Source organism: Diospyros lotus, chromosome 8, assembly GCF_014633365.1.
Source record: "Diospyros lotus cultivar Yz01 chromosome 8, ASM1463336v1, whole genome shotgun sequence".
NCBI classification, from domain to species: domain Eukaryota; kingdom Viridiplantae; phylum Streptophyta; class Magnoliopsida; order Ericales; family Ebenaceae; genus Diospyros; species Diospyros lotus.
The window spans coordinates 36,979,324-36,994,269 of record NC_068345.1 but is presented as its reverse complement, the minus strand read 5'-3'; the positions used below and the strand labels follow the sequence as shown (position 1 = coordinate 36,994,269).

General features: G+C 32.0%; 1 protein-coding gene across 2 annotated transcripts in view; it reads right to left on the bottom strand.

Annotated features, from left to right (window-relative positions):
* Positions 1–11,725, bottom strand: part of LOC127807461 (putative germin-like protein 2-1) — a 69,714-nt gene extending 57,989 nt beyond the window's left edge. Inside the window, exons 1-2 of one of the 2 annotated variants that reach the window (XM_052345325.1) lie at positions 11,546–11,725; positions 11,298–11,407 (exon numbers count right to left, since the gene is read on the bottom strand). In XM_052345325.1, the coding sequence (XP_052201285.1) occupies positions 11,298–11,407; positions 11,546–11,663 (228 nt within the window). In that variant the 5' untranslated portion in view covers positions 11,664–11,725. Of the gene's footprint in view, positions 1–10,659; positions 11,408–11,545 lie in introns of those variants that run through there. The other variant, XM_052345324.1, reaches the window with a different exon arrangement.
* Between the last annotated feature and the right edge of the window lie 3,221 nt (positions 11,726–14,946).

Below are 14,946 nucleotides of genomic sequence, written 5' to 3'. Positions count from 1 at the left end.
TAAATAAATATTTTTTTATCTTTTAACAAGAATAACACATGTCACTTTTCTAGTTGTTTATTATGAATGACTTAATTGTGTTACAATGTCTATATATTAGAAAATGATATATAATACTGTTATCAAATATAAGACACAATGTCATCCATATATTATGGTTTTAAACTTTTTATCTTAGCGAAAAATTCTCCTATTTATAGAGAGAAAGAGATTCATAAGATAGCTCCTAGACTCTTTTCGATATAATGTAATCCCTCGATATTGTTTCATTTTTTTTATTTGTAAAATTTAAAATAAAGAAAATTTCAATAATATTTTGGTTTTTAAACTTTTTATTTATTTTTCAAATGTAGTGTTTGTTTACATTTTGTACACATTTAATACATATTACAAATAATTAATTATTATACATTTAATATATATTTTATATTATGCACAAGAAATATATTAATTGATATAGTTAAAATTTAGCAATATTATGATTTTTAAACTTAATATATTTATTTAAATTTTATAAATTAATTTTTTTTATATTCATCTCATGTTTAAATGTATATTTAATTTTTTATAAAATTTAAATATTTTTTATTTTGTAGAGAAGGAAAGATTTTTTCGTCGCTAAAATTAGCGATAGAATATTAAATTTGTCACTAAAATTATTTTTGTATTATTTAAACTAATATTAAAATTAATTTTTATTTTAAAATTTTGAGACGAAATTTATTTTCCGTTGCTAAAATTAGCTACAGAAAATAAATTCCGTAACTATATAAGAATATAATATTTATTTTTTTATTATTAAAATTTAGAGACGGAAATAATGTTCTGTCACTAATTTTAGCGACGAATTATTTTGTCCGTATCTAAAAAATTAATTTTTTTATATTTTTAGCTATGGAATTTTTTTCCGTTGCTAATTCTCACCAAAAAAAAATTCCGCAATCCGTCGCAAAATAGTGAAGGAAATTTCCTTCACTAAATCCCGAATTTCTTGTAGTGAATTTTTTTTATCTCAAAAAAAAAAAAAATCCTTTAGTTGTGTAATTGGTCTCAAAATTTGTCAAATTTTGAATTTAGAGATGAATTGTTTTTTGTGTCTTAAAAACATCGATCTCTAAGTTGAGGTATGGACTAAAAAAAAATTAAAGATAGAAATAACTTTGTCTCTAAATCTGCTATGGGGCTAGGTAGATCACCAATCTATGTATTGGAGCTAAATAATTAATATAAAATAGTTGAATTCCTATTTAAATAAATTAATCAACAAAAGACCAAAAACATCACGATTGTGTCACCCTAGTCAATAAAAATTCAAAATGTTGTTAACTTGTTTTGAAATTTTTGATAAAATGTAATTAGTTTTTCTTGACAGTTTGTATATGTTGACATCATAATTTAAGAATAATGCTAGGAGTCACGACTAAAGATGATGCAATCAGTTATGTGACACACTTCTTTATTGGAGGAAATTAAGGAGACTATATGTCATTGTTTCCCCTCCGTAACATCTACAATTTAATGAGGATGTGACATATTATCATCAATCATGATTCCTAACATTACTCTAATTTAATCACTCCTAATTTCTTATGAATTGTTTATGACAAAATATCCTAATATTATAACAAAAGTCAAATTTCTTAAGTTTTTGTTTTTAAATAATAAACTTAAACACTTTGTGCCAAATTAAAACAACAAAGGCAAAATAAAATTTTTACAGAGGAAAATTGTTAAGGAAAATTAAATTAGTCGAAAGCTAAATATTATTTTATTATTTAAATTTTTTAGTGTTTCTTTTATAATTTATTAATAAATTTAAATAATATTATTTATTTGAAATTCAATATTTAACCATATAGTTAAAAAATAATCAAATTAAAATTTAATCAATTTAAAACTTAAGATAATTAGATAATTAAAAGACCTTTAAATCAATTTAAAAAATGTTCTTGATTAGTAGTAAAAGATATATAGATAATATTAGTGACACATTACATACAACAATAGATATAATTAATTTTCATATATAAATCAATATTTAATAGTGACAAAAAAAATTTATTATAAAATATAGTGACTAAATTGTTTTTGACGAAATATGTTTGTCAAGATATCTAATTAATATTGGCACTAAATATTTGGTGGCAATATTTTATTACAAAATATTATAACCAAATATTTTTGTCACTATATCTCTTTTGTTTTGTTATTGTGATAAAATATTTTAAATATTTTTATTTTGTCACTAGATTATTATTTTTTATGCTTAATATCACATATTTTTATGAAAAATTTGAAATCATCAAAATTAATTTTGTCTTACTATTATTTTTGTCACAAAAAATTGAATTTCTTATGACATACATATTTTTTTCATTTTTTTATAATATTATGTTGTGACAAAATATTTTTGTAATTACATTTTTTATGATTAAATATTGTGACAAAATTTTGGTAAAAAATTATTTTGTCATATTAGGCAAGTTGAATTGGCCCCCAAAATTTGGCACCAAGTTGATGTGACAAGAATTATTTTGCCATTATAAATTATCTACCTCCTATGTTATGACAAAATATTATGCCAAAATATTTTTTGTCACAACTTTAATCGCTTTTTAAATTTTGCAAGAGAAAATTCTATTTTGTCACAAAAATGATATTTTCATGAAAAAATTTAATCCATCACAATTATATTTTTCACAATATACTAAATTTTTTTTAGTGAATATTACTCGATAATTGATAAATTACTTTCGATAACTTGATGATGTTGAACAATCTAAACAAAAACTAATGCTGCCTCCTTCATAAGCTAAAACTAACTAGTATAAACTAAATGAATTAAAACATAACATAAAATGAAAGAAAATCATTCTATTCAGCATATGAACTCAACAACAAGTCTTTTGGTGAAAGTCTTGCAACCACTGGGCTGAAAAGTTCACTCAGAGACATCGATTGTGCAGCTTGATTTGCCAAGACATGCCTACAATTCAAACAGAATGAACAATTAAGACAAATAAATTAACGTAAACCACTATATATATGGCGATAGAGAATGGGGTTGCTTCTGTAACGACCCATTAGTAGGTCTAGAGCATTCAATATTTTATGATTTATATTTTTTAAAATTTTTGGAAATGATAAAATTCTAATGATATAAATTTCTAAGGATGAGAATAAATTCATTGGGCTTATAAAGAAAAAGGCTAAAAAAATTTATGAGTTGGAGTAATGAGTTGGGCCTAATGGGCCTTAATTAATTAGATGGTGGTTTCACAAGTGGGCTTGTACCAATAAGAAATTCAGAGATTTGTGTGTGATAAATAATTAAATAAAGAAATAGAAAATTGGTTAGTAAATGTCATAAAGGGGCATAGCTCATGCATGTGTGCAATTGGGAGGGACAAAATTGAAAAGAGATTTGTGGGAGGTGGGGTGGCAAACATCCCCCAAAATTTCTCCTTACTTTTCTTTTTTACTTTTTGTTTTATCCCCTTGTTCCCTTCTTTTCTTCACTTTTGACTCCACCCAAATGATTTCTCCTTCTTTTTATTTTTCCCCTTCTTCTTCTTATTCTTCTCCTACGACTTCTTCTTCATTGGAGCTTCAAGTGGAGAATTTCAAATTTTAAGGGGTGTCATCATCTATTTGGATTTGCAACCATCTAAGACAAGTTCTCTTCCTTCTTGTTTCATATGCAAGATCTTCTTCTTCTTTTCCTTATGATTGTGTAAGTTCTTCTTCTCTTGTTTATCTTTTAATGCAAGTTTTTCAACCTTGTTTCCATCTTAGAAGGCTTGTTTCCTTCATTTTTAAGTTGTTGCTCTTAAATTTTTATTTTCAGATTCACTGACCATGCTATGTTCTTTGGCCTATAACTCCTTGTGTGTATATCCAAATTTAGATCCATTTGTTGGGTTGTAAACTATACATCTTAATCTTCATTTTAGACACAAGAATCAAATTTTTTGACTAAGATTTGAGCCCGTGATAGCCTTGTAAATCCCTGCTAAGATCTGGAAATTTTACTGTTTTTGAGTAAACTGACCATGTTGTACTCTTTACTGTATAACTCTCTGTGATTATATTCGATTCAAGATCCATTTATTTCTGTGTAAACTAGACTCAATAAGCTTCTTTTGGTAATTTCTTTAGAATATTTGCTTGCATTTTGAGCCTACAGTAGCCTTGTTAATTCTTGCCCAGAATCTGGAAATTTTCTACTTTATTTTTGGATAATCTGTTCTTGCTTTAGTTTTTTGGGGTATAACACTTTATGATTATATCCAAATTGTGATCCATTTATTTTTATATAAACTAGACATCATAGGCTTCGATTTCGTATAAGATTTGAACCCATAACAACCTTGTTGAATTCTATCTAGAATTCTATAAATTTTTATTACGAATTCTACCTTGTTTCGATTCTTGTGGAAGATCTCCTTGTGGTTATTTCCGATTTCAAATTCAGTTATTGTTCCAGAAACTAGACTTATTAGGCTTTGATTTGATATATCGTTTGTGGTATTTGACCAAATATTGAGCCCGAATCGGATTTTTGAAAATATGCTTGAAATCTAAAAATTTCTAAAAAATGTTGTTATTCAATTCTTCCTATGTAGTCTATCCTTCCTATGTTTAAAATTACGATTTTTGTCTATTTTCTTCCATTTTTTGAATTATTCTTGATAACCCTTATTTTTGGATAAAAGGGTTTTATTCTCCTTATTTCGTTAAATCTTGCAGTATTAATTGGTTTTCTTGATGAACGTTGCTAAAAATCTAAATAGGGTTTTGTGTCACCCTACATTTCTTAAGGAATGACACTTCTTGATTAGGGTCTAGTGTCATGCAAGATTTAGTGTTTCTTGCATGTATAAATTTTGGTTCCTTGTGGTTGTTGTTGGGGTAAAAATATACTGTAAATATTGGTTGGGCATTTCTATAAGTATGAGTAAATAAATGTATTAAAATTTACCATGCGATTATGAGATAGTGCACACCTTAATTTATGTAATTGTGTATGATAAGCATGATTTGATATTTTTCTTAATCATTGAGAATTGATATGAAATTGGGATATGCATATGTGATGCATGATTATACTGATGAGAAAAGAATATTCTATGAGCGCTTGACGCGGGTGAGGTGGCCATCAACTCAGTAGGCGAGGCTCAAATTGTTATTGCTTGTTGATGTATTTTCGTGATGCATATACATTCATGTATGGATATATTGGCTATGAGAGCCTTAGGAATTATGTGAAAAATTCCTTACTATTGGTGCATGTGCATAAGCATGGAAATGACTACATGATATGTATAACAATCATAGCATGGGAAGTTGACTTAAATGGAAAACTTATGAGTTGTGTTATACTAATATCTTCTCATAGAGTTGTTGTTTACTCTATCTTGATTATCCATGTCTTTGATTCTATATCTCCATGCTTTATAAATATACTTGCTGAACCTTGTGGCTCACCTTGTTGTACTCTTGTGTCATTCCAAGTAAAGATAAAGTAGTGGTTGAGGGCGAGTCTAATGGGACTAGAGCCTAGGGTTAGATGTGTACAGAGATCTCCCAGAATATATCGTCCATGTTAGTGTGTGTGAAGAGGGTATGTGTGAGAAAATTTTATGTTGTAAAATTTGTTAGTATCTTTATATTTCATTTTGTGTAGGCCATGGTACTAAGATATTGAAAACCTTTTTGTTAGCTTCTACTGAATTTATCTAAGGATTGTAATGTGGTGTTATATGTTATTGTTCTATATCATCCTTGTGATGACCTTCTTTCGAATATCCTATGCTAGCGGGATTATCCGAGAGTGGGCCACTACAGCTTCGATCACTTCTTACACAACTAACAAACTATTAGGCAACTCGCAATGGCCTTTGCAGAAAGCTCCACGGTTGCCTTCAAATCCCCAAATTAAAATGCAATATCATTCTTTCATTGATTGGCTCCAATGAACCATGTTTCTCAAGAAAACAAACTCCATAATAAGAGAATAATTTATAATAACACGGTAAATAATTTAGAGATTAGGAAGATTATCACATGTTTTTCTTGCAACTGATAACAAAATCTGAGAAGTTACTCGTGTAGAAAATCTGACAAAAACATACAAAATAAAATAACTGATGAGACACTAAAGTAAATAAAGAGTTCAACTTTAGTATAAAAGTTTTGAAGCTCTGAATACACATTTATGTAATTCTCTAAAGTAGATATATGTTGAAAATGCATTATATAGAATTAGAAGAAAAGAAAAATTCATATAGAATCTTAATGGTGACAAAAGCATAAATGCACATTATGTAAACTTTTTTAAGCTTAGATTGTTTTAATGTGTTTTTATTGTGTTTTAATTGTAAGGTGAGAGTGTAGCCACTTGTGAAACTTAAACATAAGAGCAAAATCAAAAGGAGGAAATCTGGACATAGAGATGATTATAAGAAGCAAAAGCACAAATTGGATTGATGTACGTTGAGTCAAATCATGAGGAGCCCGAACTATCTCTTTTGAGTGTTAAGGAAGTTGTCGAAGTCAAATCGGGAGATGGTGGAGATACTGCCGGAGGGGTTCTTGGAGTAGGTCACAGCAAAGAACCACAGGAAGATTTATTGAAGAAAAATAAATTTTGTGCAAGGGGATACAAAGGTTTGCAAGAGTTTGGATTTGGATTAACGGGATGCTTTGGATTGATGGGAAGCTTTGATTTTTCTAAATGTATATGTGGTGAGGAGATATTTTATTAAGGGCAAATTTATTTTACTATCTCCAGAGACTACCAACCTAGTATTGTCACGTGTCTATCTTAGGAAGCACCGCGTGTCCTCCGGATCTCCACGATCTCCATCCTAGATTTGATTTGAACGATAGGGACTCGATCAACTAAGATTCTCTCCAACATCCTCTTTCAAAGGTTATCTTATCTCTTTAAAGTGAGCTTTACGCCATCTATAAATAGAGGTCAACTTTTACAGGTATGAGCATCTAACTACTGACTGACTTTCCATTTTGAGTATCTTCTTCTACTAACTTAATCATCAGAGTCCTCCCAGGGGATTAAAGTCTCGCCCTTGCAGGTACTTAGTTCAAGGTCTGACAGACCTCGGTGATCGGTCCAGTATCATCAATATGGATATTTTAGGGGAAAGATTTGGATTGACAGGAATACAAATTTGGATTCCTACTAATTTTTTTATATTTTTTCGTATTTTATATTTTAATTGTCATTATTTCTAATTTAAAAAAAATTAAACTTATCTTTTAATTTGGGTAGGGATTGATTTGGGTTGGGATTAATTTAAAGATACAAAGAAGATAAATTCCAATTATACGCTGCTACGCAATTGTATGCACTTCCAATTGTAAGATATTAAGTTAATGGCTAGAGAATCTAATTAATATTTTATAATTATTAATTTTATTTCTTCCTTGTTTTATATTTTTTAATTTTCATTATTTATGATTTGGAAAAAATTAGAAATAATTTTTTGTATAGCTCAAAATGTTGGGTAGTCAAATATCAGTATAAGCAAAAGATGAGCGTAGAGGAGATGAGAATACTAAGATTGACATGCAATTATACAAAAAAAGATAAAATTAGAAATAAGGTTATTCGTAATAAAGTATGAGTAGTTCCAATCGAGGAGAAAATAAGAGATACTAGACTAAGATGGTTTGGTCATATGAGAAGAAGACCAAGAAATGTTTCTGTGAATAGAGTTGATGAAATAGAATAATTAGTCAAAAAAATAGATAGAGACAGACCCAAGAAGTATTTGGAAGAGACATTAAAATTTAATATAAAGTATATGGATATAAATGAAGATATAACAAAAAGATAAAAATACATGGAAGTCTAGAATTCATATAACTAACCCCACATAGTGGGATGAAGGCTAGATATGTTGTTGTTGTTGTTGTTTATGATTTGGAAAAAATTAAACTTAATTATCTTTTAACTACAATTTAATAATTTTGTAACAAAATCTTTTTTTCTTTTCTACAAAATTTAGAATCATAGATAAAATTTTTATAGTGAAAATTTATTTTTGGTGAAAAAGTTTTGACTCATTTAAATTGCCTAGGATTTAAAAAATTTGTAGCAAAATATTAATTTTTTACTACAAATTAAACTTATAGTATAAATAAAATTTTCGTAACTAAAAACTATATTTAGTGGAAAAAAATTTAGCTCTCTTAAATTGTCTACAATTTAATAGCTTCATAGCAAAATGTTAACATTTTGCTACGAAATTTGCTACGTAAAAAAAAAAAAAAAAACGATTGTAGCAAAAAACATGTTTTGTTGTGGTGATTAGTTTTAATATTTGTCAGCTCTTATTTGAGCTACCATTACCCTTCTCTTGCTTAGATTACTTTGTTGCTAATTATTATAAGGAAAAAATACCAAACAATATTAGATTATTGAAAAATATTTCAATTTTGACAAATTTAATACTTTTTTCAATTTTGTGAAAAAATAATTCCACTATTGTTAATATTTTATTACTAAAAAAATTTGTCATTTGTACGAATTATTGACACAAATATTTTTGTCATTATTGGAACATTGACAAATATTTTATCACTATTGAATAATTTTAAAATTTTATTTTGTCACTGTTTTTATTTTATCAAAAAAATATTTATCACAATATTAAATGATTGACAAAATTATTTGTCATTATAAAATGTGCAACAAAAATTTATTTTCAAATTAGCTAATAAGTGACCAAATTTATTTTAGCACATTAAAAATTATGTTAAATAAGTTTTGTCTCTATTCAAATTGTGACAAAAAAAATTTGTCACAAGATACAATTTGTCACAATAAAACATATGGTTTGTATTTAAAATTTAAATTTATTGTAACTAAATAGAACATATTGTAACAAAAATATTTTCTTTTACAACAAAATAATTTACCATAATAAACTAGTTTAAGCGACAAAGTGCTCTATGTCAGAATAAAACTTATGATAATTTTGTCACAATATCCTTATTGAGTCAAGTCTGTTGTGATTAATGTGATGACAAACTAATTTTCTCACAATAAATATGTTATGACAATTTTTATAATTATTGCGACAAATTAATTTATCACAAAAAATCTAAATTCTTATAGGGACCCCTGAGTTATGCCAAACCAAAGCAGGGACCTTCGTTTTCCTTGTAGTCAAGGCACCAAAAGTAGATTTTACAAAGAACACTCCATTCGACGCCAGTAGCCACCAAAGTAAATCTGGTTTGTCCACCATGAGGGGGCTCGGCATAGAGCCTTTAATAAGCTCAATAGCAGGAGAGTCCTCCACTAGCCAATTCCAATCACCATGGTCAATAATAGTAGAGCCATGGGCCATAATGGGAATATTTCCCCGTCTGATGAGCTAACGAAGCAATCCACCGTGACTCCCAATGGATGCCATGAGCCATACTAGAGGAACACCTTGCTACTAGTACCAATCTTCCATCCAAAATGAGAGCGCACAGCTTCCCTTGCACCAGTACCACGGGTAGGAGTGAGCAGTCCTTAGCATCCAAAAACAACGATCTTGGACCTATAGGGATTCAAGAGAGGCTTCCAAGATATGTCAAATTAGTTTAGCAACCAGGGCTTGGTTCCACACAAACAAAGTCTTCAGGCCTAGCCCACCTTGGTCCTTAGGGTAACAGACAAGGTGCCACGCCACCTTAGCTTTTTGAGAGTTTAGGTCCATTATTCTACTCTAGATGAAAGCCCAAATAATCTACTCTAAGACTAGAATCACCTGCTTAGGGTGAATGAAATTAATGAATGCCTACTATAAATGAGTAGTAGAGAGTACAAATTGAGTCAATTGGAGACGACCCACAAACAATAAAAGGTATGTAGAATGTAGTTGCGTCAAGACTCAATTCTCTGTTTCACTTTATCAAGATATGATGAAAATCCTCATAGGTGAACTTAATTAGTAGAGAGAGCAAAGGGATCTCCCAAGTAACGAATGGGAAGGGTACCATTTTGAAACCTAGACTCCTCAGGCATGCAATTCTTCACGAGGAGAATCATTAATACCTAGAGTAAAACAATCGCTCTTTGTTGGGTTCACCTGATCAAGTGCAAAAAACTCAACAAAATGATCTAGACAAAATTTCAAGGTTCCTATTGATTCTTAGTTACTGTGAGAAAGCAATATTATATCATCGACAAACATCAACATGCCCAACATTTTGCATCTCCACTAGTATTGAAATGAATTGGCCCAAGTGTGATGGTGAATAATGCCTTGGAGCACCTCCATAACAAGCACAAATAGATAAGGATATAATGGGTCCCCTTGCCAGAGCCCACACCCCCTTGCAAAATATCCATCCCCTTCAAAATATCCATGGAATTCCCTAAATCCTAAATTCTAAATTTCCCCCACATTGAGTTTTTTTATTTTCATTTTTTATTACGTAATTAAAGAGTATCTAGCAAATTGACTTTAAGATTGAGAGGAACTATAAATTAGTGTGTTTGACAAACATGATCAGTTTCATATGTCTAATTATCTAGTATAAAAAAAAATTCTATTAATTTAATTAAATATTCACTGTTCCTCAATATTATTTCAGCAAAAAAGAATTAACTTAATTAAAGTCACAATATTTCATATTTAAAGCTTCCCACAACTCAACAATATTTTTCTATTACTTTCAAAACATCCAAGAAAAAGAATAACAAATCAACTTCATGTGTTTCAACAACAAAAGCAAAACCAATGTCTGCAAACAGAGAACGGAAACTGATCGATCATCATGGGAACATCCAAAACATTTGGCTTAGAGACTTTAATTGATCTTCCAGAGCTGGCGCGCCTTGAGATCGTCTAGAACTGTGACTGCAAACGAGCAATTACGTCGTTATCCACTTGGAAAGCCTTCGCAAGAACATCGGAAGCTATGTCGGGTTTGGATCCGAAGACGGCATTGGCAATGGTGATAACGCCAGGATTCTGGCTGCTGAGCGCTGCAATGGCCACTGCATTGCCATACCCAGTATTCTTCTGGAAATGGACAAGCCCCTGGGGAAACACGAACACGTCGCCCTTATGAAGGACCTTGGAAATGAGTCGGTTCTCCGGGTTGGAAGTGACGAACCCTACGTAGAGGCTGCCTTCAAGAACCGTCAAGATTTCTGAGGCCCGAGGATGGGTGTGGGGCGGGTTGATCCCCCAGGGAGCGTAGTCGACCCGGGCCATGGCGATCCCTAGAGTGTTGAGTCCCGGCAACTGGGTTGCCGTCACCGGAGTGACCTTGGATCCGACGGCGTTGGATGTGTTGCCGGCCAGGTGGAGGCCGGAGAAGAAGAAGTCGTTGGCTTCTACAAGCTTTGGATCCTTGCAAGCTAGACCATTCAACAGCACTGCATTCATATATACACGCGGGCATGCCCACACATCAGAGCAGGATGACGAATATTTAAGGCTTTAATCATCATGCGCACAAGAAAATTAAGAAGAAATAATTAATGGGCTAGTTTTAATTAATTTTTCTTAATTACCTGGGCTGTTTGGGTCGGCAACACAAAAGTCTTGAAGAGGGCTGTGATCAGACGCCATAGCCAGAGAGCAAGCCATAGCCAGGAGAACTGCCAGCAGAAGAAAATGATGAGAAGCCATTGGAGAAGCAGAGAAACACTGAAGTAATGGACAGTGGTAAGAAGAAAGATTAATTCTTGATGGGATGGGAAAAGAGTAACGGTTTGTGGTATTTTTATAGAGGGGAATTTGGGGTGCCTAGCTAGTGGACAGCTTGTTGCCGTCCAGACCCAACGCCATGTCCAAATGAAGATTTGTTCTTCACTAGAGTGCTCATCGTTGATGGCGTGTTGAAATGGTAAACGCGGGATTAATCATTCTTAGGTTACGAGTAATTATCATTCTTGCCCTTGCATGGTGCCGGCTGATGATATGTATGCTAATTAGTTAAATGCTTTATTATAAAATAATTTGGATTAGAGAATTAATGCCAGCAGAAACCAAGTACATGCATATGGCAGTACTTCATTGTACCAAGGAGCCCAAATTAAGTTTAAGAAAATATACATAGTGATTTTCATGTTATTCCTTATTTGTTTTCAAGCTCTTTATATTGAAAAATGAAAATTTTATTATAAAATTAAAATAAAATCAAAAAATAGTATTTTAAAATAATTTACCATTCTTTTTTGATAACATTCTTTAATTACATAAATTGCCCAATATTTTTTTTTTTCTAAAGGAAAGAATTCATTGAAAAAAAACTACAAAACTTGTATATAAGATCTTATATTAAGACATACCTCAAGCATTAACAGAAACAAACCAAAACATGTGGATCTAAACAACTAATTGTGATGATATAATCCTCACAACATAATAAAACATGTTAGAGAATGTCTTCCAAAAGATCGCACTTGCAATATTCAAATCACAATCCACTTTTTTTCTCATTCCCCTAAAAATAGTGTTAAAAAATCACCTGTGTAAATTAACCAACACACAACCACACGGTCAAGACCAAGAGAAGTACCAAAATCCATAAGTCGAAACAGAAAATAAAGAACATCCACAACACACAGAAAACACCACGTATATGTGTTCGGATTCGAAAGAATTCTACTCACAGTAGAGGCTCCGCCTCTAGTCAATCCACTATATGAATATAAACAAAGTATTTACACAATACACGCACAAGATCCTCACGACCACTCTTAAATTAGAAACCAAACTAAAAACAAGAAAATAAAACAAAACCAGAATACAAAGCTCAAAATACCTGAGCAACACATGCACTCAAACCTCACCAATCTCTCCCTCAAACCACCCAAGTGATTATGCACTTACCGAGAACGAGATCAGAACCGCCATCGTCTTCTTCTTCGTTCTTATTCACAAAAAGCGCCTTCAATCTTCTTCGTGATCTTCTTCGTTCTGCCCCCCCCCCCCCCCCCCCCTCTCTCTCTCTTTGTGCACGTTCTTGATGCCCGATTAAGGCTTATTTTCTAACTGTTGCACACACATTTTCCCTAAATGCCAACCTTTATATACATGGGCCGAGGGACATGAATAGAAATAATAAGAAATGAAGCAAGACACAGGCTTGGGCTTGGGCTTTGGCCCAATTCAATTTATAAATATATACACAAATTCATATGAATTGCAACCCAAATGTAAAATACATTTTGAATCACAAATATTAACAAATAGTTTAGAAAGGACAAATACCACTCTTCTTCTTTTTCCTTTTTTTTTTCTCTTATCTTTCTAAAGTATTATTTGACTTTTGACTGTAGTGTCAATATTTTATGATAAAAATATCTAATTACTACCCAATAATTGCTTAGAGTGCAAAACATACTCATCTTTCAAATCATCCTTTTATGTAAAAGTTGACATTTATGATCCCAACTCCCAAGTAATAGGTAGTTGAAAACAGATGAGTATGAATATTTTGATTAAGAAGCAGTCAGTAATACCACAACGTCTAGCTCTACAATGTCTGAGGAAAGATTAGGATAGACAACCATGTCCAGATGGCTGCATTGAATGAGATGCACTGGGACACGAAATGTTTTTTATCATGATAGTAGCGATTATTATGCTCTCTCCATATTAAATACACCATCGCTTGCAAGACAATAAAAAAATGATAGCACTTGACAAGAATATTAACAGTCAAAAAATAAATGACTATGATGCTCCGTTGTCTCCTTGCAAATATAACATCTATTAGCTAGGAAAAGACAAATAAAGATTAATATGATCAAGAGTGGATAAACGCTCCTAAATAGCAAACTAAAGAATAAAGGTATAGACCCTGAGCTATATGCCAAACAAAAGCATACCAAGGGACTTTCGCTCGCCTTACAGTCAAGGCACCAAAAGTAGATTTTACAGAGAACACTCCATTTGACGCTGACAATCTCTAAAATAAGTCTGATCTATCTACCAAGGGGGGCTTGGCATGGAGCCTTTAATAAGCTCCATAATAGAAGAGTCCTCCATTAGCCAATTCCAAGCACCATGGTCAATAATAGCGGAGATAGGGGCTATAATAGGGATATTTACTTGTCTGACGAGCTGGCGTGAGAAGCGGTCCACCAGGACTCCCGAAGGATGCCATGAGTCATGCCAAGGAACACGTTGCTACCATTACCAATAATCTTCCATCCAAAATGAGAATGGACCACTTTCCTCAACATAAGGAGTCCTCAACATTCAAAAACAACGATCCTGGATCCTATAAGAATGAATCCATCTTACGCATAGGGATTTAGGGGAGGCTTGCAAGATATGCCAGATTAGTTTAGTAACCAGGGCTTGTGTAGATCCACACAAATAAAGGCTTAAGGCCTAGCCCACCTTAGTCCTTCTTAAGGCAACAAACATAATGCCACGCCACCTTAGCGTTGTGAGAGTTCAGGTTCGTCCCACTCCAAATGAAAGCCTTGGTATAGAGGACATATTGAGCCAACGTCTGGAGACGACTTGCAAACGATAAAAGATAGTAATGCCATGACCCAATTCTCTGCTTCACCTTATCAAGGATAGGATGACAATCCCGATAGGTGAGCTTAGTAGAGAATGGAACGGGTACCATTCTGAAACCCAAACTCCTTGACCAACTCCTCGTGAAGAGAATCATCAACACCCACAATAAAATAATTACTCTTTGCTGGGTTCGCCTGAAGCACTGAAAACTCAGCAAAGCAATCCAGGCAAATTTCAAGGTTCCCATCAATTCTCAGTCACCATGAGAAAATAATAGTAAACCATCTACAAACATCAACATCAACGAGACCAACCTTTCGCATCTCCCATGGTACTGTAATGAATTAGCCTAAGTCTGATGGCAAACATTGTCTTGGAGCACTGCATAACAAGCACAAATAGATAAGGAGATAATGGGCCCCCTGTCGGA